This window comes from Grampus griseus (genome assembly GCF_964374135.1).
Source record: "Grampus griseus genome assembly, chromosome: 9".
In the NCBI taxonomy this organism is placed as follows: domain Eukaryota; kingdom Metazoa; phylum Chordata; class Mammalia; order Artiodactyla; family Delphinidae; genus Grampus; species Grampus griseus.
The window spans coordinates 72,691,737-72,718,963 of record NC_139003.1 but is presented as its reverse complement, the minus strand read 5'-3'; the positions used below and the strand labels follow the sequence as shown (position 1 = coordinate 72,718,963).

The 27,227-nt window shown below is 35.7% G+C and overlaps 1 protein-coding gene across 1 annotated transcript in view; it reads right to left on the bottom strand.

Annotated features, from left to right (window-relative positions):
- The window catches only part of ABCB5 (ATP binding cassette subfamily B member 5), a gene marked incomplete at both ends in the record, with an annotated part of 113,672 nt that overhangs the window by 48,893 nt on the left and 37,552 nt on the right, over positions 1-27,227 (bottom strand). The window contains 2 exon segments of the mRNA XM_082661709.1: positions 6,732-6,872; positions 10,752-10,892. Coding sequence (XP_082517835.1) covers positions 6,732-6,872; positions 10,752-10,892 — 282 coding nt within the window.

The following is a 27,227-nucleotide window of genomic DNA, read 5'->3' as shown; positions in this document are numbered from 1 at the left end:
CAGCGGCCATGGATCACGGGCCCAGCCGCTCCGCGGCATGTGGGATCTTCCCGAACCGGGACACGAACCCGTGTCCCCTGCATCAGCAGGCGGACTCTCAACCACTGGGCCACCAGGGAAGCACCCTTCTAGTTTCTTAAAGGGGAAGTTTATTCATTTGAGATCTTTCTTTTTAATATAATATAGGTGTTTAGTAGTATAAATTTCTTCCTCAGTACCACTTTAATCTTCATACCACATGTTTTGATTATGTTTGGTTTTTATTTTCATTCAGTTCAAAATACTTTTGAATTTCTCTTTTGATATCTTCTTTGATTGTGTATTATTGAGAAGTGAGTTATTTAGCTTCCAAATATTTCAAGATTTCCCAGGCCACTTTTATTCTTGATTTCTGATTTAATTCTATTTTGGTCAGGTAATATACTTTGCATTACTTGAAATTTTTAAAGTTTGTTGAGACTTGTGTTATGATCTATCTTGGTAAATGTTTCAGGTACATTTGAAAAGAATGTGTATTTTTCTGTTGATAGGTGGATTCTTGCATAAATGTCTGTTAGTTGGTTGTCAGCTTGGTTGTTGTCAAGTTAGTTGACAGTGCTATTAAAGTCATCTATATCCCAGTTGAATTTTTATCTACCTATTCTATCAATATTTAAGAGAGGGTATTAAAATCTGTGAATATAATTGTGAATTTGTCTGTTTCTTTTTTCAGTTCTTGATAGGTGGATCCTTTTATAATTTTCAAATAACCTTCTTTATCCCGGGTAACTTTTTTGCTCTGGAATATACTTTGACTGCCACTAACATCACAGTCTACCTTCAAGTAATATAATAGTATATACCATTTAAGAACCTTGAATAGAATACTTCCATTTCCAGTCTTTTGGCTATTGTTTTTATACATTTTTACCTTTACCCCACACTATAATGCTTTTTTTCTTTAAAGTAGATTATTTAAAAAACATTATTGATACTCTTCATTCCTTTGTATAGGTAGAACATTTTTTTTTTTTGCGGTACGCAGGCCTCTCACCGCTGCGGCCTCTCCCGCTGTGGAGCACAGGCTCCGGATGCGCAGGCTCAGCGGCCATGGCACACAGGCCCAGCCGCTCTGCGGCATGTGGTATCCTCCCAGACCGGGGCACGAACCCGTGTCTCCCGCATCAGCAGGCTGACCCTCAACCACTGCGCCACCAGGGAAGCCCCTAGATAGAACATTTTGATACTCTTCATTCCTTTGTGTAGATTCAGATTTCCACCTGGTACCATTTTCTTTTGCCTGAAGGACTTCCTTTAACATTTCTTGTAGTCTGCACTACATCTACAGGTGATGAATTGTTTTAGCCTTCTTTTACCTAAAAATTCTGCATGTTGCCTTCATTTTTGAAAGGTATTTTTCTGCAGGTAGTATTCTGAGTTTTTTTCCTTTCATTACTTTAAAGATATTGCTCTATTGTCTTATGGTTTGCATTGTTTCTAATGAGAACTCTGTGATATTTCTTGTTTTTTCCTTTATACAAATTGTGATGATTTTCTCTGGATGCTTTATAATTTTTCTCCTTATCACTGTTTTTAAGCAATTTGACTATGGTGTGCCTTGGCGTAGTGTTCCTTGTGTTTCTTGCGCTTGGAATCTATTGAGCTTCTTAGATCTGTGGGTTTTCAGTTTTCATCAAATTTGGAAAATTTTTTTCATTATTTGTTCAAATGATTTTTGGTTCCCTTTCTCCTTTGGGAACATATAAAATATAGTTATAATAATTGTTTAATATTCCTACTATTTCTATCAAGTGTGTCATTTCTGGGTCTATTTCTATTGATTGATTTTTTTTCTTCATTTTGGGTACTATTTTCCTGCTGTTTTTCTTGCCTGGAGATTTTTGATTAGATGCCAGACATTGTAAATTTTACTCATTGGTTATTTTTGAATTCTTATACATATTATTGAACCTTGTTCTGGAACACATTTAAATTACTTGGAAACAGTTTGATACTTTTGAAATTTGCTGTTGGGTCTTGTTTGCTGGGCTCAGAGCTGAGTTTAGTCTGGGAATAATTTTCCTACGCTGAGTTAATACTTTTCTTAAGATTCAACTAAATTCCCCATGAATTTAGAGATTCCTCACTTTGGTTGGTTTAATAAGAACTATTCCTGGCCCTTTGTGAGCTCCAAGAATTTTTCCTTCTTATACTTTCCTTTGCCTTTGTCAGTCTTCTCAGTAAATGCACTAATTAGTACTCAGATGAAGAGTCAAGGGAGAACCTCTGCATATTTGTGGAACTCTCTCTCTGAGCTGCTCTCTTCCCTCTACTTCTTTGCTCTGAAGACTGCCTACTTTGGCCTCTTGGGCTCTGCCTAGGTTCCCGTTCCAGCTCTTAGGCCTATAACTTGACAGTAACCTGGGTCAATGATAAGATTCATTTCATTTGTTTCCCTTTCCTCAGGGATCACTGTCTTGTTATGCCTGATGTCCAATGTTAGAAGACTGTTTCACATACTTTTTTCTAGTTTATTAGGTGTGTCAAGCGGGAAGGTAAATCTTGTCCCTGTTAACCTATCTTGGCTGGAAGTAGAAATCTCTAATTTCATCTGGTTTCCACAGCAATTGACGTAAATGATCTATTCCTCTTTTTGTAGTACTTTTCTTAGTTGGCTTCTATGATGCCACACAATCTTAGCTTTCTTTTTATTTTCCAGCCATTCTTTAGGTGTCCTGTTCTGGCTACTGCTTTTCTACCTGAATTTAAATTTTGCAGTATCCTGGGTCTCAATCTCCTGTCCTAGTTGCTCCTCCATCTATTCTTTCTCCTTAGACTGCTTTAGTCAGGCATATCAGTCCATTTGTTTTCACCACTATCATCTCTTCTCTGCTCTGCTCTCCCTGATCCCACTTTGGCTCCCAAGTGCCATTCTCCACACAGCAGCCACATCAAGCAACTCAGTTCATGCACTCTTCTGAATAAGACCCTCTCATGCAACAGGTTTTTTTTTTTTAAGTAGATTAAACATTTTTTTTTAATTTGAGTATAGTTGATTTACAATGTTGTGTTAGTTTCAGGTGTATAGCAAAGTGAATCAGTTCTACATATACCTATATCTACTCTTTTTTAGATTCCTTTCCCATGTGGGTCATTAGAGTTCTTAACCTGTTTGTGTCATGGACCCCTTCAGAAAACTGATGAAGTCTATGGAATCCTTCCTAGAAGAATTTATAACAATGTACCAAATAACACATCTCAAAGAAAGCCAGTTATATTGAGATATAATATTTAAAATGTTTAACAAAAAATTCAAAGCTCTGATACAGTTATGTGCTTCATTATTGGCACATTAAATAACAAGATCTAATAGTGATGAGTATAAAGATATTCTGGGGAATTCCCTGGTGGATTAGGGCTCTGTGCTTCCACTTCAGGGAGGATGGGTTAGATTCCTGGTTGGGGAACTTAGATCCCGCATACTGCATGGCATGGCCAAAAAAAAAATAAAAAAAGATATTCTAAGATATCTGTAATAACTATAATGTGATATAAATATTTCTGTGATTTTCATTGGCGACATCGCAGGCCCTGGTAATACTAATGTAGTCTGTTATTTATATTCATAATTAAAGTAAATTAAATTTCTATCAAGTATAGGTAGAAAAAATAGTTGTGATTTTTTTTTGCCCATTCAGGTTAATTCCTGTGAGTCATGAACCACTGGTTAAAAACCCCCAATGACATTCTGTTAGAGTAAGAATAGAATCCAAAATTGTTTTTATGTCCTACAAGGTGCTACATGATCTGGTCCCTGAGTATCTCATACACTTCTCTGCTCACCTCTCTCCTCCTTAGTCACTGTGGCTCCCAATTCCAGGCCCTTATGTTTGCTGATTCCCCTGTTCAAAATAATACCAGCTCTGTCCTGGTTACTGATTTTTTGCTTCTCAGGTCCAAATTGATCCTTTTGTCTGATAAACTTTTCTCTTTTACCACTTGGTAAGATGTCAAGCTCCGTCAGTAGAGGCTGCTGGAAAGACATTGTAGGAGGGGATTATTCTTCCTGCTCTTACCGGTAGCTTACTGGGAAAGCTCCTGCAAGATGAACTTTTTTCTCCGCTGTTTTGCCTGAACAGTTTTTTCAGAGTTGGGTGCCTGTAGAGTGCAATTTTCTTCTGTGTTTGGCCATCAAGCGCTTTCTCCAGCTCTTGGCTTACCCATTAGAAGTGTAGCCATGGGGCCCAGACAGCACAGGCTTATGTTTCAGCCAGGTCACTGATGTCTGTACCTCTTATACACAGAACTGCACTTGACTCCTGCAGAAGGCAACCTCTCCAGCCCCTGGTTTCAGCAGTGCCCAGTAGCTTCTCCTGGCACCTAGTGGGTTTTGAAGCTCAGAACCTCCCTGTGGAAGGTCTCCCTTGGCACCTTGGAGGACAGATTTCAAGCAAGCTCCACCAGTGAGGTACCTGGGCATCTTCTCTGCTATCCAGTGAGCCAAAGCTGTGCCCTTTGCAGTAAGGCCTGTATCTCCACTTCAGTTTCGGGCAATAATGAATGCTCTTCCTTGGGTCTCTTTTCACCCCAGGGGTGGTAGTTGGTACTTTTTATTATGACCTCTGAATTCTTTAGAGTTCTCTTAATTTCCACTAGCCAATTCCTATTACTCCAATTCCCTACTGATTCATTACACTAAACTTTCTCTGTTCAAATCATTGTGTGGTTTCTGTCTTCTGACTCAACCCAGACTAATATAACCTCCCATTAACTATTCTAAAATCCTGTTTCACATTTTTCATTTCGTTATTCACTTTTAAAATTTTTTTTTTTTTGCGGTACTAGGGCCTCTCACTGTTGTGGCCTCTCCCGTTGCAGAGCACAGGCTCCGGACGCGCAGGCTCAGCGGCCATGGCTCACGGGCCTAACCGCTCCGCGGCATGTGGGATCTTCCCGGACCGGGGCACGAACCCGCGTCCCCTGCATCGGCAGGCGGACTCTCAACCGCTGCGCCACCAGGGAAGCCCTCGTTATTCATTTTTATAGTCCCTTCATTTCCTTGTTCACTTTTCACTGCAATACCACAGGCTGAAAGAACCCTTTACAAATATGGCCATGGAGCTGGTGCTTGGCTTGTTTCAGTTCTTGGTTGTTAATACTATCTTTCCAGGCTCTCAGCTTTGTACTCGGTATAGCTCCAGGCACTGGTAACCAAGTTTGTAGCCTCCTGTTAAGAGTAGGTCCATGACTGTAGCACAGCTCACCACTTTGTACTTTTGCTCTATTTCTGGTTGGTAGAGATCTTGTTTTGGAGCCTGGGTATATCTAATTGGCTTTTCTCTTTTTATGTTTTATGTATCATTCCTGTGTGTATGGAGCAGAGCAGTTGTATCAGAGTGTAAATTTACCCTACCATTTTCTCCAAAGTCTGGGAAATTGCTTTTTAATTTTATGAATTTCATCTTTCTTAGGTTTTGAAAATCCACTTTATAGACCTAGTGAATTTGCAGACTTTGAGGTAGATTTTCACTTTGTTTGCAGCAATTACGGTGGCAGGTCCAACAGCTATTAATAGATGTTTTCACACAGTGTTTTTACAATATGGTACAAACCCTTTTACTGTATTCTTATACTCAGGCCTTTTGCCATGGCAAATTATCTATGCTATTATTTACTTAATATTTTTCTTTGCATGTTTATGTAAATGATTATTATTATTATTAGTTTTTGGCTTTCAAATGCATTTTATTTATTTATTTTTTTATACTTAGGTTTTTTTTTTTACATCTTTACTAGAGTATAATTGCTTTACAATGGTGTGTTAGTTTCTGCTTTATAACAAAGTGAATCAGTTATACATATACATATGTTCCCATATCTCTTCCCTCTTGCGTCTCCCTCCCTCCCACCCTCCCTATCCCACCCCTCCAGGCGGTCACAAAGCACCAAGCTGATCTCCCTGTGCTATGCAGCTGCTTCCCACTAGCTATTTACCTTACGTTTGGTAGTGTATATTTTAAAGAAAATTAATAGATAAGAAAAAATATAGGGGCTTCCCTGGTGGCACAGTGGTTGAGAGTCCGCCTGCTGATGTGGGGGACACGGGTTCGTGCCCCGGTCCGGGAAGATCCCACATGCCACGGAGCGGCTGGGCCCGTGAGCCATGGCCGCTGAGCCTGCGCGTCCGGAGCCTGTGCTCCGCAACGGGAGAGGCCACAACAGTGAGAGGCCTGCGTACCGCCAAAAAAAAATTATATATATGTATATATATATATATATATATGTTATATATATATATGTTATATATATATAAGTGTGTGTGAATGCTATGTATGACCACGTACCTAAATGGAAAGTACTGAATCTAGAATTAAAAGCAGTAGACTGGCAATGCCGGAGAAGGGCAGAGGAGGAGGTTTGGGGCAGATAATCCCAGGGCTTCAGGCTGATAATTGGCAGATGAGACCGAGAAGAGTGGGTAGGAAGATGGTGGGAATAGTTAATGGGCGGTCAACCTCAAGTATCTGTCAGACCCAAGGAGAAGAAGGGAATTCCAGTTTGGGAGGAAATAGTGGACCAAAGAGAGGAGTGGGATGATGTGGAAACTGGTGGTTAGGAAGACAGAAGCTAATATTCAGGGGCTGGATGAGAGATTTCATGGTGTCTGAGGTTAGTTAGTTAGATAGTTGGTAACATGATAGTTGGTAACAAGTTACCAACATGTTGGTAACTTGTGATAGTTGAACCATTACCTCTTTATTTTGGATGGATTCCTCAGACTTGTCAGTAAAGTCTGACTTGATGCTCTTCATAGAGCACAGAGGAATTGAGCTGATATCTTTTTCAGTAGAGTATGCCATTGAGTTCATCTGTTCATCAGCATTTTTAATATCCTAAATGAAAAATATACATGTTACCACTAGAAGAATGCCTTAAAAATTCAAAGCAACTTTATTAAGCATCCCTCTAAAATTGTACTGCTTCTGTTATTGAAAGTGGTGTATTCCTGAGCAGTTCTTGCTAACGTTTTCGGACTCGATACAGAGACAGTAAGTCCAACTCATACTAAAATGTTAGTGAGTAACAATAGCTTTTATTGTGCCTTTTCCCCCAAAGACCTGTACAATTAACTAGAGAAAACAATGTCTTAATTCAAAACAATTATTCCACTAGCAAGGACGGATCTTAGTAAAAGGAATTTGTGAGGGAGATGACTCAAATATACCCTCTCTCTGATCCCTTCTTCCCAGCCTTCTGTGGAGCTTACAAATTGATAACATATAGCAAGGCAGTTAAATGTGAGGCTTGCCCTGGGCCTGAGATAGATCTCAGGAGACAATAACATTTTCCAGGCTTGCCACTGCTGCCCATTCCAATCTGACCAAAAAGCAAAATTGGTGGGTCCACCTCCAAAAGAATGAGAAATTCCGAAGCCATCAAGTTAACCTTAAAGCTGCTTAAATCATAGAATAGGATAAAGTTCTAAACCAGATTGCTCTAAGTCTAGTTTTTTTTTTTCTTGTTACTCCAAGAAATAAGACCAGTTTCAGTGAAATAAAGGAGTTACGTATTCTCTGCTTATCTGAATGTGGTGCGAGTAAATTTGTGACTTCCTCGTGAAGAGATGGGAGGAGGGGAGAAGACAGAAATGAAGAGGCCAGTTGGGGTGATGGTGGCCCTGACCATGGTGGGGAGTAGAGATGGAAAGACTTAGATAATTTTGGGTGCAAGGGAGAGTATGTACACGGAAGGTTTCCCAGGGACACTGTGATTCTTTAACAAGAGTAACAACTGTTAATCAGGCATTTCAAACTAACATGAACTTTAACCAGCTATCCTAATATCTTTAATCAGATATTCCTTTATGCTATCACTTTCTTTTTTACAGTAAATTTCTCTACCGAGAAATAAATTTTTTATTTGGCATTTTTTCAGGAGCTATTTACTTTGTGCCAAGTTTAAAATAAAATTTTTACTTCTCATAATAAAATTTTCTAAAGAGGTGCTTTAACAGATCAAAGACAATTCCTTTTCCTGAGAAGGCTGCTAGACAAAATAAGAATGACAAGAAATTTTGGTATGTATGTGTCTCTACCAGTTTCTATTTCACTTTTGTATGAAAACTCACTAAAGGAAGCTCACAGACTCACTATGTCTGTAAATAATTATGTACATCCTAGATAAATAATTACAGCATTGAATCTGTACCTGATTACAGCAATAACCATGGTTTGAACTTTCTTTAAAAGTTTGATTGGATAACAAACGCTAATGCTAAGAATGGTAATATAATAAAATTTATTATGCTAACAATAATTCTAGGTACTTTACATAATTGAACTCATTTACTACTCAATGTAATTAATTAATATGTTATTATTTTCCTCACTTTACAGTTTAGAAAACTGAGGCACAGAGAATTTCAACAACTTACCCACAGTCCTAAAACTATTAAATGGCAGAGTAAGGATTTCAACTTGCTGTGTCTCCAGAGCTTGTGACTGTAACCATTTTCCTATGCTGCTTTTTGGGATTGATTTTCTTAGCAGCATTAACTTTGTAATACTTATGAAAATCATGAATTGTCATAAATTAATTCATTTGGACACTATAGGCAATAGTGGCAAATAAATGCATCCAGAGTTTCAGAAATGTGGTACTGTTTATGTAGATATCACGTATGTTATGTTTACTATATATTTCCCAGAATATTAGAGCTGTTCATTGAGTATTAATATTTAAAATTGTATTATTATATCAGAATGAAAATTATTTTAGGTAATCAGAGAGTACTAATCCATTTTGAATATGGTATTTTAAATTTTTATACACTTATACCAAAAACACTCCATTTTTGTTTTCCTTATGTTGTGGAACTCTTTCACCTAACACCTAAAAATGGAGTTTTAATTTAGTTATAATGAAAAATAAAGAAGTGTTGCTTCAAAGAAAGATCTGAGTGTAGTAGTTTTTTAAAATCTCAAAGTAGTGTTAATTTGACCACAGTTATTTCCTTTTATTGTTACAACTATTAGTTTGAAGATACTGAACTTAATAACTTCATAAATTATTAATTCTACTGTGGAATGAAAATCATGAAAATTCAACTGGCAAATAACATGTACATTTTATTTTTAAAGAAAAATATAGCCTAATATAAAATAAAATCGGAATCAAGCGTTTTTAAATCAATATAAGATTACATTTTCAAACTTTTAATTTTTTTTTATTATCATTGCTTTAGAGGATGTGTTTAAAAATCCTTCATTCTAGAATTGTGGAGAAAGCTGGGGTTTGAAATTCTAAGTTTGATGAGATGGAGACTCATAACTTTCTAAATTTCCTAATTTGTGAAATAATAATATTGATATCAAAAATATAATCAGAAAGTTGAAGAAGTAAAATAAACCAAAAAAGGTTGATATTAGTTGTCTGCAGAAGACCCCTTGGAAAGAAGGCTGCCTTCCAGACCAAGAGATGAAGGCAGAATGAAGAAGACAGCTAGAGCCTAATCACTATCACTTACGTTAATGCACCCTAATGGAAGAACCATGTGAAATTCAGTAGACTGGGTCATATGCATGCAAACATGTGGATCCTCAAAAACAGGAGTTTGTCAGTGTGCCTCCAGGATTATCGTGCCTCCTCTTCATTGCCTAATATGAGCTTTCTGGTCTCCCTGTGAGAATTTGATGTATACACGGTATGGATATATGTGTGCATCCTTTCATTCAGCAGATAGATTTTGAGTGTGCCAAGCACTGGGGTAGGTGCTTCCGACACAGGAAGTCTCAGCCTTTTCATAATCTGACCTTCATTATCCAAATTTTCCATTATTCCCCCAACACTCATTACTCATGGCAGGCTGGTCTCCTTTCTGTTTAGTTACAAACCAAGTTCCTTATTACTTCCACATTACCTAGATTTCTCCTCCTTTTCCACCTCTTACCTTTATAATTTTTAAAATTTTATTTATCTATTTTTGGCTGCATTGGGTCTTCATTGCTGCGCACGGGCTTTCTCTAGTTGTGGCGAGTGGGGGCTACTCTTTGTTACGGTGCATGGGCTTCTCATTGTGGTGGCTTCTCTTGTTGTGGAGCATGGGCTCTAGGAGCACAGGCCTCAGTAATTGCAGCATGCAGGCTCACTAGTTGTGGCGCACGGGCTTAGTTGCTCCACAGCATGTGGGATCTTCCCAGACCAGGGATTGAACCCGTGTCCCCTGCATTGGCAGGCGGATTCTTAACCACTGCGCCACCAGGGAAATCCCCCTCCTACCTTCTTGCCTTCAAGATTTCTTCATGAATACTTCCATGGGTAATCTAGTTCCCTATATCCCCATCAATCTTGCTTCTTATTTCTACAACTTGTAACATCTGTATGCATGATTCTGCATTTTGCCTCTGTAGCTAAGTTTTAAGTCTTTAAGTAGGGATTGTGTGTTATATTTCTTTGTGTTTTAACAAAAAGATCACGGAATATAGAGTTAGATTGCTCTGGATCTGCCACATACAAGATTTGAAGCCTATTTGTAGTGTGCCTGGCAAATATTAGGTACTATGTAACAATTAGTTCTTTAACTTTCATCATTGTCTAGCACAATGCTGAGGATATTAGACTCACTGAATTTCTTCACTAAGGAACTATAAATAAACCTTGGTTGCCTTGTGAAACCTAAGATTATAATTCAAGACTTCTATTTTCTAGCATGGCGTGATTTCTGAAAAGTCAAAAAAAATCTGCAAACATACATTATGTCATGTAAACATTACCTGTGACATTGCAAGTGAATAATATAGACCCTGTTTTGCCATTTCCACCACCATCCCATCTTTTATAGTCACAATCATATCTACACTTCGAATAGTGGAAAGCCGGTGAGCTACCACAATTGTAGTCCGACCTTCACTTGCCTATAAAACAATAAGCAAAGAAAATAAATATAAATTAGCAGAAATAACAAACTCTGAATATTCAAGAAAACTTCTTATAGTATTATTTGAGTATCAAAGAATCTTACCTCTGGATATAGAAGTTTGAAAACTTTGATTAGGGAGGCCAATAGAAATTAAAATAAAAAGGCAGGAAGTTAGGTTCCAAACTGGTGGATTTATAAAACCATAGTATCTTAGAACTAGAAAGGAAACTAAAGACCATTTAATCTGAGCCACCTAACAACCGCCTGGCTATTAGTAACTAAAAATAACTAAGTTTAAGTAACTTAAACTTAGTATTTCTTATTTTTTCATCTCTAAAATGGGGTACAGATTCAAGATAATATGTTTTTGACTTTTTAACAAATATTATATATCAATACATACGGAAAAGTACACATAAGTGTACAGATAATGCACTTTCACAAACCAATTACATCCAGATGCATAGTACCCCGATTACAAAACAGATCATTACCAGCACCCTGAAACCCTCTTCAAGCTCTCTTCTAATCACTGTTACCACTCACCTACACCAACGGTAACCACCCTCCTAACTTCTAACAGCTTAGATTTATTTTGTTCAGTTATTTTCTTTTATATAAATGGAATTATACAGTACATACCCTTCTATGTCCAGGCATTTTTGTTTAACATTATGTTTTTGAGATTCATCCATTTTGTTTTATATCATTGGAGATCATTCTTATTGCTGAATAGTATTGCATTGTGTGAAGATACCACAATTTATTTTCCATTCTACTGGTCATTGACATTTGGGTAGTTTCAGGGTTTTCCTATTATGAATAGATTCCTACACATATTTACTTGGTGAACATATGTCCCCAATTCTAGTAGATGTATACCTAGGAGGGGAATTATTGAGTCATATGCTCAGCTATTTTAGATTCTGCCAAACAGCTTTTCAAAGTGGTTGTCCCAGTTTATAAATGTTTTCCAACAGTGAAAGAGAGTTACGTTTACTCTATATTCTCACCAACACTTGGTATTTTCTTTGTCTGGCAGGTGAATACTATCATATTGTGGCTTTTATTTGCACTTTCCTGGTGACTGATAAAATTGAAAAACTTTTCATATCGTTAGTGGCAATTTGGATATTCTCTCCTGTGAACTGTATGTTTTTGTTTGTTTTTCTATTGGAACTATCTTTTTCTTGTCAATTTTCAGACGTTGTTTATATATTCTATATATGAGGACTTTGTCAGATACTATGTATTACAATTATTTTCCCCCTCTATACTGTTGTTTTCGCTCTCAATGGTGTCTTTTGATGAATAAAATTTAAAATTTTAATGAAGTCCAATTTATCAACTTTTCTCTAATAATTTATATTGTGTCATGTTTAAGAAATCTTTATCTACTCCAACGTCACATGAATGTTTTTCTATCTTTTACAATCTTTATCATTTTGCCTTTCATATTTAGATCTATAATTCATCTGGAATTGACTTTTGTGTGTGGTGTCAAGTAGGAGTCAATGGACATTTCCCTATGTAGTTAACCAATTGTCCCAGCAGAATTTTTTGGAAAAAAAAATCCTTTCTCCGTTGCACTACAGAGAAGTTTTTGTTATTAAATCAGGTGACCATTATTTTGGGTCTGTTTCTGTATTCTGTATATTGTTCTACTATTCAGTTTGTCTATAGGTCTTTATATATACTAATCTAAGTCTTCTAGCTTTATTGCTACTCTACAAGATTGTCTTAACTATTCCTAAGGTAATATATTTTTTGTAAATGCTTAGCACAATAACCGATACGTTTGGCATACTACAGGCACACTAAAAATTTCTGGATATTCAAGGACTGACAGTTAATATTATTACAATTATTATTACTGCTATTTATTTTTATCATTCTCATATTTTATCCTTATCTATTACAGAGAAGGAAATTGGAGCTCAGAAAACTTTAGAAGCTTGCTCAAGGCTTCAGCCAGTCATGGGAAAGACTGGTATACTAGAATCTGGTATGATGTTCTCTATTCTCTAAAAAGGGTCTCTCTATTGCAGTAGTTGATGAAGGAGATAAGTATTTCTTTCAAACTCCTCTATTCCAAATCTATAAGAGAAGGAAACTTGAAAACAATAGTTATTAAGATTAAATAACACTGTGGAAACAGATTTATGATATAATGTTATATGGAAAAAATACAGGAAAAAAAGTTGCATCATGTTATAACTAAGTTAAAAAAAAAAAACTATCCATAGAAAAAGACACCTATATAGTAATGTAGCAAAATACTAAGAGTGCCTATATTTAACTATTGGGCCTATGTGTTGTATTCTTCTTGTTTCAATTTTCTCAATTTTATTTAATGTATATGTATTTCATTTTTGTTTAAAAGAAAGCTAAAACAATTTGGAAAAATATATTCCATTTTTAATAGCTTTTGTTTTTATGAGTAATATCTATATGCTCATGAGCAAAAAGTAGGTGCTATTATGAAAAACTGAAAATACACTGTTTTGATTAAAGGCCTTTTTAACTATTATATTTACAGCACCTTATTTAAAATAAAAAAAGGATGAAAGTTATATTCTGATATATTTGGCTAATATTAAGGTGATCATCTAAAGTATCATCAAAAGAAGGACATTCTTGAGTGGGACAAAAGGGGCAAACTGGAAATTTTTCAGGACAACTGGGAGATGTAATTATAACTTAAAATCATTTGAATTTATGGTCTAGGGTCAGGAAAGTTAAAGAGAAATCATATATACCACTCAGGTTCCAAATAGCAGTAGAGAAATGCTTACTACATATATCGAATATTCTACCTGGGCATTAATTTTAAAAAATACCCAGGGAAATAGGACTGGGAATGAAGACACTATAACTTATCAAACCTAGGTTTCTGCATTAAGCAAATATTGTTACTAAGTTTGGCTCTTGAAACAGACTTATCTGTAAATATCATATATATGTATGCACACATATATTTATGTCAGGAATACATGCACATATATAAACATATTCAATATATGTATAGACATATACATACTTGATGTGTATGCATGCGCATTTTGCATGCACATTTTGTACTCAAGCCAACCAACATGCATGTGCATTTTGTACTCAGCCAACCAACAACCAAGAATGTTATAATTTGGGTTAGTAATGAGGAATGATGCCTAAAGTTCATAGGAGGGGCTAGGTCACTGTATCACAGTCATCTAAAGTTCCTCCTAGTTGTGGTGGCAGTAAAGAGATCACTGGCAGAACCAGCTTCATGGGTGTGTGAACTATGCAGTTGCTCAGGGCCCCATGCTTAGAAGGGTCCCACTCTTGGTTTAATGCTCTGCTGTTGCCATCTTGTAATTCTTAATAATTTTTGAGCAGGAGGGCCCATATTTTCATTTTCACTAGGGCCCTACAATCATGTAGCTGGCCCTGATCATTGTTAAAGGTAAAAAGGTTTCCATGTGGGTGTACCTAGCTGGTTTGTCTCAAGAATAGATATTAAGAGAGCTCTTTAAACAGGTAGATAAAAAGAAAAAAAAAGAAAATTTAACATCTATCCAAGGTAGGATTCCTTTTTGTCACGACCTCAATAACATTCTAATAATCAGACTGTAATTATTATTCAAAGCATCTAAATTTGTATTACAGTTAACCTACATCTCCTGTCACATAGAGTAGATAGAATAGATAGTTACTTCTGCCCTCAGCAGCCCTACCTGTGTTTCAGACCTCTTTTTTAAAAATACAAGATAATGAGACAATATGACTGGCACCAAATTCCCCTTGATTTTTTTAGTCTGAAAGCAGATCATCACACTGCATGAATAGCTAAGCAAACAACAGACTAGGAATGGAGTCCACTGTTTCAAGTAAAACTCACAATACAGTAACTCTGACATATATAATGATGGACATAACTGTTATTGTATTACATGCTAATTAAGTACAAATGGTAAGCAATCTCATATATAGACCATAAAGAGTACCATGTTTATAGAGGAAATCTTAATTTTCAATAATTTTTTTCATCACTTCTGTTCTCTGGAGTCACAGTTTCTAGGTTTGAGTCTTGTTTCTGCCATTTTTGGGGGTCTGCAATCTTAGACTAGTTGCTTAACTTCCCTGAGTCTTAGTTTCCTCATTTGTTAAATGGGGAAAATTATGCTACCTATATTTTAGGGTTATTGCACAGATTAATATCCTTGGTACCATGCCTCAAACATGGAAAGTTTGCAGTAAATAATAGCTTTCATACTATTAACTGTCTTCAGGCTGCAGACCCTTGACTATTTACTGAGAGCAAGCCCAAAGATAAGTCAAGGTCTTTAACTTTGAGAGAGCTAATAAGGGAGGCAGAAAAATAATTACAACGTAAAGTAATACATCTGTAATTGAAGTTATATAAAAATACCACAGGAGAGCAGAAGTGATTAACTGTCTAGTTGAATGAAGATTGTCAAATAGATGATTTTGAGTAGGGTCTTAATGAAAGAATAGAAGTTTGCCAGGGAGAAAAAGATGAGGGGTAATTATGATAGAGGCTATAGCAAATCAGGCAGTTGGGCTTAAAAGGGCATGCATTCAACAGGTGAATGGATAGGTGCACATATACAATGGAATATTACTCAGCCATAAAAAAGAATGAAATAATGCTATTTGCAGCAACATGGATGGATCTAAAGATTATCAAACTACGTGAAATAAGCCAGACAGAGAAAGATAAATATCATATGATATCACTTACATGTGGAATCTAAAAACTGATACAAATGAACTTATTTACAAAACAGAAACAGACTCACAGAAATAGAAAACAAACTTATGGTTACCAAAGGGTAAAGGGGGGGGGGGAAGGGATAAATTAGGAGTTTGGGATTAGCAGATACAAACTATTATATATAAAATAGATAAACAACCAGATCCTACTGTATAGCACAGGAAACAATATTCAACATCTTGTAATAAACTATAATGGAAAAGAATCTGAAAAAGAAAATATATATATATATATATACACACACACACACACACACATATACATATATCTGAATCACTTTGCTGTACACCAGAAACTAACACAACATTGTAAACTAACTATACTTCAATTAAAAAAAAGGGCATGGATTTGTGAAGAATATTGAGGTTCACATGTAGCAGAGTTGTTTGAAGAATGGAAGGTCATGGAGCTAGGAATAGAATTTAGGGCTAGTTAACGTAAAGCAATTTTAAAGAGTGTTTCTTCTGTACGGAACAGAATTTACGGGAAGTTTCTGAACAGGGGAAAGGTGTATATAAATGAAATTTGTTCTTTACAAATTATCCATCACTCTGTATTTACATATGGTTTCAGAACTTTTAAGGTCTTTCTAAACCCTTAGATTCTATTTTTTCCATACAAGTTATTTTATCATGTTTTTGAGATTTGAGTGGTTACAAAATAATCAAGGTAAAAATGTTGATGCTGTGGTAAATAGCTACAGACATAATAGTTTGAACTGTCTTTATTGCTTTTTTTCTCTTTTTACTCCTTAAGACAACTTAATTTATATATATATATATGATTAATTATTAACTACTGATGGCAAAAATAATTATTACTTTTGAAAATATCTTACATTTTAAAGAATGTTAGAGTTTAAAAGGTTCTATAACTAACAGTTCTCTGTTTGGTTTTGCTCACACTGTCCCATGAGCTGATTTGGAAAGTATGCTTATTTTCCTCTAAGAGATAAACTGAGGCTCAGGAAGTTATGTAATGGATGTCAGTCCACATAGCAGGCAGTTGGTAATGCTGAAACGCACACTCAGGTCGTTTGAATGCTTTAAGTCCACAAACCCTGCTGCATCTCTGTGAGATGTCTTCCTGTTAATGTGACTAAAGCCCTTTGCATTGACTGCTTCTTATACTCTACAAGTTTTCTTTTCCTGTACCTTACACCAGCACTAAGTGTAGGCTTTTCATTCGGCCTACTCTTTTTGTACACTTCTGTAAACAGTTTTACACATGAACAAAGTAGAACTATTTAAACTCCTTGTGTTGAAATGCAGGTAATGATGAAAATTACTGATCCTTAATAGTGATCTTACAATACTGAGCATGCATACCAAAGAGCTATTTTCAATTCTATAATATATACTTCATTTAAATAATATTTATAAACTCTACTCTCTAATAGTTTATACTGTATGGTTTTAAAAATGGGTGATTTCTGAATTTTGTGAAATATAAGAAGTAAATATATTGGGAAAGGAGAATACCAAGGCAGTGCCTCAAAAAATGAACAGTCAACTGTATAAAATAAAAGACAGAATTTTCCTTTGAACCAAGATAGAGTATCATGGATAAGATTTATTCTCCCACCTGAAACCAACAAAACAACTGGAAAAATGGTTTTCAAAACACCGAATATTTATTAGGCAATGAAGCACAGTGACCCCTTGAAACACAGAAGGTGAGTACTACAATTGCCCCAGTTTATTTCCTTGAAAGAATTTTCAGGGTGCAGTGTGTGGAGGAGGAATGCAAGTGGAGTTGGTTGACTTGCTGAGTTAAGGAGGTGGGGTTAAGGGTCTGGGAAGACCAAGACAGCAAGAGTTCACAGAGAACAGTGCTAGAGAGGAAAAAAATGCAGAGAGAACTTGGGAAATCTTTAGAGGATCCCTCTCATGTATTCAATGGAGAACTGACTGTAGAAGAATGTGGAAACTACTCAAGGCTAGAGAAGGAGGCACCTGAAAGGATTAGAGGGTATCATACCTGTTCCAACCAGCATGACTGCGAAACTTTATAATTCACGGGGGCATTGGGTAGAGTACTCAAAAGAGTCCTGCCTCCATAGTGGAGAATACTTTGCTTTAGACTAAAAATAGCTCTGGTCTAGCCTAACAAAAATTAAAAGTAAAGAAAAAATGTCAACTTGTTTCTAAGTAAAAGCTGCATCTCTCAGCAAAAGTCAAGAATATTTCTAAGAATATAAAAATAACCAGAATCCTACAAGGTAAAATTCACAATTTTTTTTTTTTTTTTTTTTTTTTTGCGGTACGCGGGCCTCTCACTGTTGTGGTCTCTCCTGTTGTGGAGCACAGGCTCCGGACGCGCAGGCTCAGCGGCCATGGCTCACGGGCCCAGCCGCCCCACGGCATGTGGGATCCTCCCGGACTGGGGCACGAACCCGTGTCCCCTGCATCGGCAGGCGGACTCTAAACCACTGTGCCACCAGGGAAGCCCAATTCGCAATTTTTGACACCCAATAAAAAATGGCCAGGCATGCAAAAAAGCTAGAAAATACAACTAATAACAAGGAGAAAAATCAATTAATGGAGCCTGCTCCAGAACTAACACAGATGTAAAATTTAGCAGACAAGGACATTAAAGAAATAAATAGCACTGGAAATGGTAAATACATGGGAAATTATATAATTTTTTCCTTATTATTTAAATCTCTTTAAAAATAAATGATTTAAGTAAAAAAAAAAAGAAAACAACAACAGTGAAAACAATGTATCATTGGGTTTATAATACATGTATAACTTTATAACACATGTATATTACTATTAGATAATTAGATAATTATAATAATAATAGCTTGAAGGCCAGAAATGGAGGAATGGAAGTATACTAATGTAAGTCCTTTTTACTGTATGAGAGGTGATGTAATATCATTTGAAGGTAGATGGTGATAAGTTAAAGGTATATACTATAAACCCTAAACCCATCACTGAAATAACAAAGAGTTATAGCTAATAAACTTACAAAAGAGATGAAAAGGAATCATAAAAAGTACTCAGGTAATCCAAGTGAAGGGAGAACATGAGGAAAACAGGAGCAACGGCAGAAAAATAGCAAAGATGATCTATTTAAATTAATTCATATCAATAATCACATTAAATGTAAATGGTCTAAATACTCCAATTAAGTCAAGGATTGTCAGACTGAATACAAAGCCAAGAACCAACTGTATGCCACCTACAAGAAACACATTTTTTAAATAAAGACACAAATAGGTCTACATTAAAAGGATGGAAAAAGACATACCATCATAACTCTAAGTAAAAGAGAGCTGGGGTGGGCTATATGAGTATCAGAAAAAGAAGACTCAGGAGCAAAGGACATAACCAGAGTAGAGAAGTTTACTTCATAATGATAGAGGGATCAATTTATCAAGAGGACCTGACAATCCTGAATGTTTATGCCCATCATAACAGAGATCCAAAATACATGACACCAAAATGGATACAACTGCAAGGACAAATCCAATCTACAATAATAGTTGGAGAATTCAATACCCCTCTCTCAATAATTTATAGAACAAGTACACAGAGAATCTATAAGGATAAGGAAGACTTGAATAACACTATTAACTGACTTCACATAATTGATATTCATAGAACACTTCGCCCAACAACAGCAAATGCACATCATTTCCAAGTCTACATAGAATATTTACCAAGATAGACCATATTCTGTGTCATAAAGCAAGTCTTAATAAATTTTTAAAAATTCAAGTCATACAAAGTATGTTCTCTGACCACAAAATTGTTAAATTAGAATTCAATATAGAAACATCTCTGGAAAATCCCCAAATGCTTGGAAACCAAATAACACTTCTCAAGTAAATTACCTCAGATTCAACCTAAGAAAACAAAGAGGGAAGAGCAAGTTAAATTTAAAGTAAGCAGAACAAAGGAAATAATAAAGATCCAAGCAGAAATCAATTATATATAAAGAAGGAAAATAAGCCATAGAGACATCAGTATAATAGAGAGTCCAAAGATAGACCCATACATATGTGGACAAACTGATTTTCTACAAATGTGTAAAGGCAGTTCCGTGCAGAAAAACAGTCCTTTCAACAAATATTGCTGGAACAACTGCAGTGTGCAAACAAAATAAAACAAAACAACAACAAAACAAACTTCTCACCATACAAAACACCATGAACAGAAATTAACACAAAATTTATCATAAACCTAAATGTAAAACTAAAACTATAATACTGCTAGAAGAAAACATAGGGGAAAATATTTGTGATTTTGGATTTGGCAAAGATTTCTCAAGCAGAACACTAAAAGCTTGATTTACAAAAGAAAAAAATGATAAATTGAACTTCTTCAAAATCAAAGTCTTCTGTTCTTTGGAAGATCCTTGTAAGAGGATGGAAAGACAAGTCCCAGATGAGAAGAAATATTTTCCAATCAGTTATCTGATAAAATCCTTATATCCAGAATGTAAAGAATATATAAAGAACTCTCAAAACTCAAAGACAAGAAAACAAAAGACCACTCAAAAAATGGTATGAGGATAACATGTGAACAGACACTTTAACAAAGAAGAGATATGGATGGTCAATAAGCACATAAAAATGCTCAACATCATTAGTCATCGGGATAACTCAGATTAAAAGAAAAATAAGACACCACTACATATTTCTAAAATCAAAATTTCCGGATATATCAAGTATTGACAAGTATGTGGAGTAGCTGGAATTCTCATATATTATAGGAACGTAAAAGGAAAATAGTTTTGCACTTAATTAAAAAGTTAAACATACTCCTATCATAAGATTCACCCATTCAAATCCTAGGTATTTACCCAAGAGAAATAAAAGCTCATGTCCACAGAAAGACTTACACGTGAATGTTCAGAGCAGCCTTACCTATAATATTTAAAACCTGCAAACAAACCAAATAACTCAAGTGGGCATCAATACCAATAGCTCAAACTGTGGTATATCCATATAATGGAATACCATTCATCAACAAAAAAGGAAGGAACTACTAATACATTCCACAACATGCACGAGTCTCAAAACAATTATGCTTAGTGAAAGGAGCCAGACAGAACAGGATACATACTGTCCGATTTCATTTACATAAAGCTCTAGAAAATACACACTAGTCTATAGTGGCAGTAAACAAATCAGTAGCTGTTAAGAGTCAGGGAAGAAGCATTGGGAAGGTTGGGATGCAGTGATTACAAAAAGCATGTAAAAATTTTTGGGAGTGATTGGTTGACAAGCTTGACTGTGGTGATGGCTTCACAGGTATACATATATGCCCAAACTTTTCCAATTGTATACTTTAGTATGTGCAGTTTATTGTAAGTCAATTAAACCTCAAAAAAGCTGTTAAGAAAAAGAAAGTCAAACAAAAGAAACATCAGTACACAGCAACCCAGCTGGCCATGCTTGAAGTTCTGCAAGAATCCCCAATGAGACTGAGACATTTTAATGAATGTTATGTAAATATAATGAAAAAGCGGATTGAGGAGCAATTAACTGCATTGTAGGTAGGAAGATTTCTTTTTCTTAACTTCAGCAAGGTCTGATAATGGACATATGTGAGTTTCTATAGATGATATTTATGTGTAACATACTCTGCGGTAGAAGAGAGGTCTAAGTACTGCAATGTTTAGTGCTTCCTTTATTTTTCATATTGCCAAACACAGACATTTTATTAAACTGATGAGTGGATAATACTTGGGGAATGATTTTTTATTTGCTTTTTGTTTTCCTCAGTCTCTTATTTACTTTTATGTGGTAATTCTAAGCCTTGCTTATATAAAAACATTCTTATGAATGGTATGAAAAATTAGTAAAAAATGTAGTTAGCTTTTTCATTTTAGTTTTTTTAAATAAAATTTTTATTTTAGAATAATTTTAGACTTATAAAAAATTTGCAAAGGTAGTACAATATCCATGTACCCTGCACATAGTATACTCCAGGGTCAACATCTGAGATTTCTATAGTGCTTTTGTCACAACTAACAAAATAATATAAAACTAATTATTAACTAGACTCCAAACTTTATTCAGGTATCCTTAATTTTTATCTATTATCCTTTTTCTGTTCCAGAATCCTCTCCAGAATACCACATTGCATTTAGTCATTATGTCTCCTTAGGCTCCTCTTGGCTGGGACAATTTTTCAGATAGCTCTTATTTTTGAGGTACTAGACAGTTTTGAGGAATACCTGTCACATACCTGATAGAAGGTCCCTCAGTTTGGGTTTGTCTGATGTGCCTAGTTTTTAGGGGTAAGACATTCAGCCTATACTGATTCCCTTTCTCTCATTCAAACTTGAAGTTTGAATTCTATTTTGGGTCTTGGAGACCCTAGGACTTAATTACAGTGCCTTAAAAGATAATGTTAAGAACACTGTTGTTGAGTGTGAATGCATTAGAAGAACTATCACTGCAAAAGTGAAAACACCCAGATACCCAGGCTCCCGGCCCATATCTCTCCCATTGATTCAATTACATTTCCTTGAGGTTACAAATATTATTTCCTAAAAGCAAACAGAGCTCAAACCTTATTGATGAAACTATGTTACCAATTAGCTCAATGGTTTTCACAGTACTAGCAAACATTTCTTAAAACAAATTAATGCATATGAAGTTTAATTTAAAACTATAAAAGGGCACATATAACACATCATACTCAAAGGAGAATGTGGGGAGAGAGAATGCTGTAAAATGAAACAATTAGGAGATTGCAACTAGAAAAGGTCAAGAATGGTGTGCAGCCTCTTGTGACAGAATCAGAATCACAAGGTTTCCTGGTGCAGGTTTGTACTATTCCAGCCCTTCTCGTCTTCAAAGAGGGGCTCACAGGCATTTTTATACACATATATTCTCATATTTCTTCACTTATTAGGCATTACACATGGTGCAGGTTTACTTATTTTGCGAAAGTTCATACTGTTGTCTGACACCTGAAAACAGACAATAAGTGATGACCATTTCTACATTTGTGCCTTAGTGTGCATTGATGTTCCCCAGATGGGAACGGCCTGAGCTTACCCATTTGTATCATCTTTATGCTGCCAGGCTCCTGGCCTAAACTACAAACATTTGAATAAAGTCTATGTTATGTTACAAGTTAATTTGTTATATCATGAATTAGTGTCTGAGTATATGAAATAAATTACAGAAATACCTAGTACTTTAAAAGGGAAAAACTGCTCCAAAGGCCTATCAAATGAGCCTACAAGTACCATACACACTTAAGGTACTATAAAGTATACTACAAGAATACAACTTCACTACATCATATGTGTGACCTAAAACTTGATATAATAGCCATAGGGGAGAAAACAATTTCCAAACTAATCATTTCAGACTTAAAACAGAGAAGAGATTTTGGAAGCCAAGGCCTCTTAGAAAACTGATCAAAGAAATTAGAGCATATGCTTTGTCTTTTAGCAAGAATTACTGTAAAGATAAGGAAGGTAGTGCAATCCATTCCACTGTTTTCCTCAGATGCCTAGGTGTGATAGATTTTCAATATGTCTTTGTTGCTATTATTTCTTCTAGAAAGTACCAATTTGAAAGGATTTCCTAGCATCTCCTCTCCTCCTTCACAGTTTATACAAAGCTAAAAGCCACACAATTAGTTATATGACCAAAGAAAGGTCAACAGGAAGATCTGTACTTGACACTGCTGGCATTTTCAGATTACTTCACAATTCCATGCACAACCATAAATCATCAGGTAATTAGCTTGGATTTTGAAATAGAGGGTGCTTTAAAACATTCCTCCCAGAATTGCTAGGGCAGAGATAAGGGCCTGAGGAGACCAGCTAGCTTCTCACCATTGGTGGCCATGGGCCTTGAATAAGTGTGGGCAACAGGAAAAGAAAGGAGAACAATGCAAAGCTGTGAGCATTTGAGAGGGCCTGCATTTGACTGCTGGGTCAGTTAACAGGAGTAATATACTCTCTGGAGAAGCCTGGAAACACAGAGTTCTAGTGTCTCACAGAAAGCATAAGGTGGGAAACCTATGGGACCACAAGTTCCCACTGACTGCCTCCTAGAAAATTGCCTCAGGTGGACTTGGGGCCCACTGATAACATTTGCTCCATGATGCAGTCCTATGGTCTTCAAACTCTTTTTTTTTAAGATGAAAAATCCTTTCATCAAATGAAAGCACATGTGGAAACTTGATATATGTAAATAAACCATACAGGTTAATGAGTAACTCCTCTATATGAATTGTTGATGGCAGGGGTGGGGGGAGGTGCAGCCCTACCTGCTCATCTACCTCACCTCCCCACCTTCTTTCATACCTCAAGAGGCTCCTGGAAAACCGTAGTACCCAATACTTCAAAAATACAGTCTGACAAATCTCTCACTACTCTTTAACAAATTTCCACATCTTTTAGCTACCAAATTTTAACTGATCATCTACTACAAGAAAGTCTCTATGGTAGTTATATGGGGAATACAGGGTTTTTGGTGTCTTAACTACATCATTATGATGTTGAAAGCCAATTGGCCTGGCATTCTTCTGGGTCAATATTGGTACCGTAGCTGAACAATATGGAATTACTGTCACATCACTATGCCTGTCTGAGAATGCTTTCTCTTTTGTAAAACCTGGTGACAAAAAGAAAAATTTCAGGCACTTAGAAGCTATATTTAATAAGGGACTCACTTCTTCACCAATCTCTTCCTTTCAACTTGCATGTGAATATGTATGCATGCTTAGGTTAAGACCCTTTAGAAAAGAAAACACATTCAAAATCTAAACTCTTTGCTGAGTTGAAGCCATGTGTACTACCTAATTAGGAACTTGGAATAGTACACTATAGTACAATGTTTTCTTTTTATAGCCTGGAATCTCTTCATTCTCACTTCTAAAAAACTTAACAAACAACTGAAGATAATAAAATTATTTATAGTCACTTAATACCATTTTCCTTCTCTTAAATTTATTAAAAAGCTACTATTTGTGAAGAAGTTTACAACAAAAAGCAAATGATGAAGTAAACAGTGAATAAAAAAACACTACAATAATTAGCTCATCTTTCTTCTAGGAGGCAATACTGTCTTACCTAGCTCAGAGTGCTGACCAATAAACAATACATTAAAGATGTCTTATTTGGTAAGAGTTAGGATAATCAATATTTTATATAGGAGTTTTCCTTATTTTTGGGGGAGGACAAAGCTTAGGAATAATTTAAATTCACAGAAATCACTAAGATAAGTATCTGTATCATGGGAAAATACCTTGCTGTATATTTTTAAGTTTTTTTCCTATGTTTTTTAAAGACTTTGAAATGTCCTGCTAAGTAATAATGATTTAAATTCATTTGTGGAAGAAAAATTTACTAGCTATATATACAATAGGGTCAAAATAAGCAGCTTAAGGGGACAAAAACAAGTCTATTACAGTCCTACATAGCAGCTTCAATTTGGGGTACAGTTTGAGTTTCTTTTCTAAGAAGGCAGTGTGGTTTTGTATAGAAAATAGTTGTTCTTTTTTTAATGCTGGTAAAGTACAGATAACATGAAATTTACCATTCTAACCATTAAAACTATTTTTTATTGACATATACCTGACTTACAATATTGTATTAGTTTCAGTTGTACAACATAGTGATTCAATATTTTTATAGATTATACTCCATATAAAGCTATTATAAAATATTGGCTATATTTGCTGTGCTGTCATTCTAACCATTTTTAAGGGTAGGGTCCTCCTGGATCTGAGAGGTCAATTCCTTCTGTGTCACTATCCTTTTATGCTCAGGCTTAGATCATTCTTTTTTTGTGTGGTAAAATAACATAACATAAAATTTTAAAGTAATTTTAACATTTTTAAGTGTACTTTAGTGGTTTCATGTATATTCACATTGTTGTGTAACCATCACCACTCTCAATCTCCAGAACTTTTTCTTCATCCTATACTGAAACTCTGTACCCTTTAAACCATAACTGCTGATTCTCCCTTCCCTTAGCCCCTGGTAACCTCTATTCTACTTTCTGTGTATGAATTTTACTATTCTAGGTATCTCATATAAGTGTAATCATACAATATTTGTCTTTTTGTGTCTGTCTTATTTCAGGTAGCATATGTCTTCTAGGGTCATCCATGTTGTAGCATGCGTCAGAACTTCCTTCTGTTTTAAGACTGAGTACTATTCCATTGTATGTACATACCACATTTTGTTCATCCGTTCTTCTGTCAATGGACATTTGCGTTGTTTCTACCTTTCAGCTATTGTGAATGATGCTACTGTGAACCTTGGTATACACACGTATCTGTTTGAGTCTGTCCTTTCAGTTTTTTTGATTACATGTCCAGAAGTGGAGTTGCTGGATCATATAAGTAAGTCTATAAGAGGCTAGTTTAAGAGCGATCTGGTTTCAAATTTAGCTTCAAACCCTAGCAGGTGTATAATCTTGAGGCAATATACCATGGTGGTTATATGAATGAGCTACAGGGCTGACTGTCTGGGTCTAGGTTCTGACTTCATTGCTTCCTATCTACTACTCAATCTCCGTGCTTCAGTTTGCACATCTGTAAAATAGGAGAATACATGTACGAATCGCATTGGGTTCTTGTAAGGATTAGTTATTATTGTTCATTTGTTCCTTTATTACACCTAAAATAACGACTTATGAATGGCTTCAGGGGGTCTGTGAACCCCTCAATATTATATATAAATCTTTCTGCACAAGTGCACTTTTAGATTTTTCGGAAGAGTTACAGTGGTTTATTTTTCCCTTTCTTAGTCAGATTCTCAATGGGACCCTGATCTATCAAAGGGGGAGAAGTGCTATCCTAAAAGAAGTTAGTGGCCTATAATTTAACACCAAGCCTTATAAATGTGAGCTTGATTAAGCAAGCTTGTAAAATGTCCCATGATGCTTTGGGATGAGGTATTCTCTGTGTTGCCTTTGTTCTCCTGGCTAAATTCCAGCCAAGGAAATCCCCTTGCAGCAATCCCTTGTCTGTTCCCAACTATTATAGTATTGCTACAAATGGTAAAAAAGAAAAAATCTAAAAAATTCCCAATTCCATATATAAAGAGAAAGTAAGATATCTGACAGACACACCAAAAGTGTGAGTGTGTGTGTGTGTATGTATAATAATTAACCTAACTTCAGCTTTGGAAAACCACTTCTTGGGCTTAATATAATAAGGTAACCCACAGCCTAATGTAATATACCAATTTACTTATTAATTCTCCAAGTAGTATAAACATAATGTAAGGCGCCTCAGAGGAAGACAAACAATGCACCACATGAGAAAGAGAAGTGATGATAAAGAAAAGCCTATGAGGGCTGCAAAAAAGCAGCTCAGTCTCTTCAAAGCATAAAGCTGTGATGGAAACCCATCTTTCATAATTAGCAAAGGGTCTTTTTAAAGGTACTCCATTAATGTGGTGTAGCTGAATCTCCCTTAATAATAATTATTCCTTAGATTTGCATACTACTTTTAACATTTCAAAGAGATTTTACAGGCTTTATCCTAAAATCAGTGTGGGCTTCCTCTGCTTCCCCAGGGGCCTGCAGGTGTCACTGCCACGACTCCTCATGGTAGG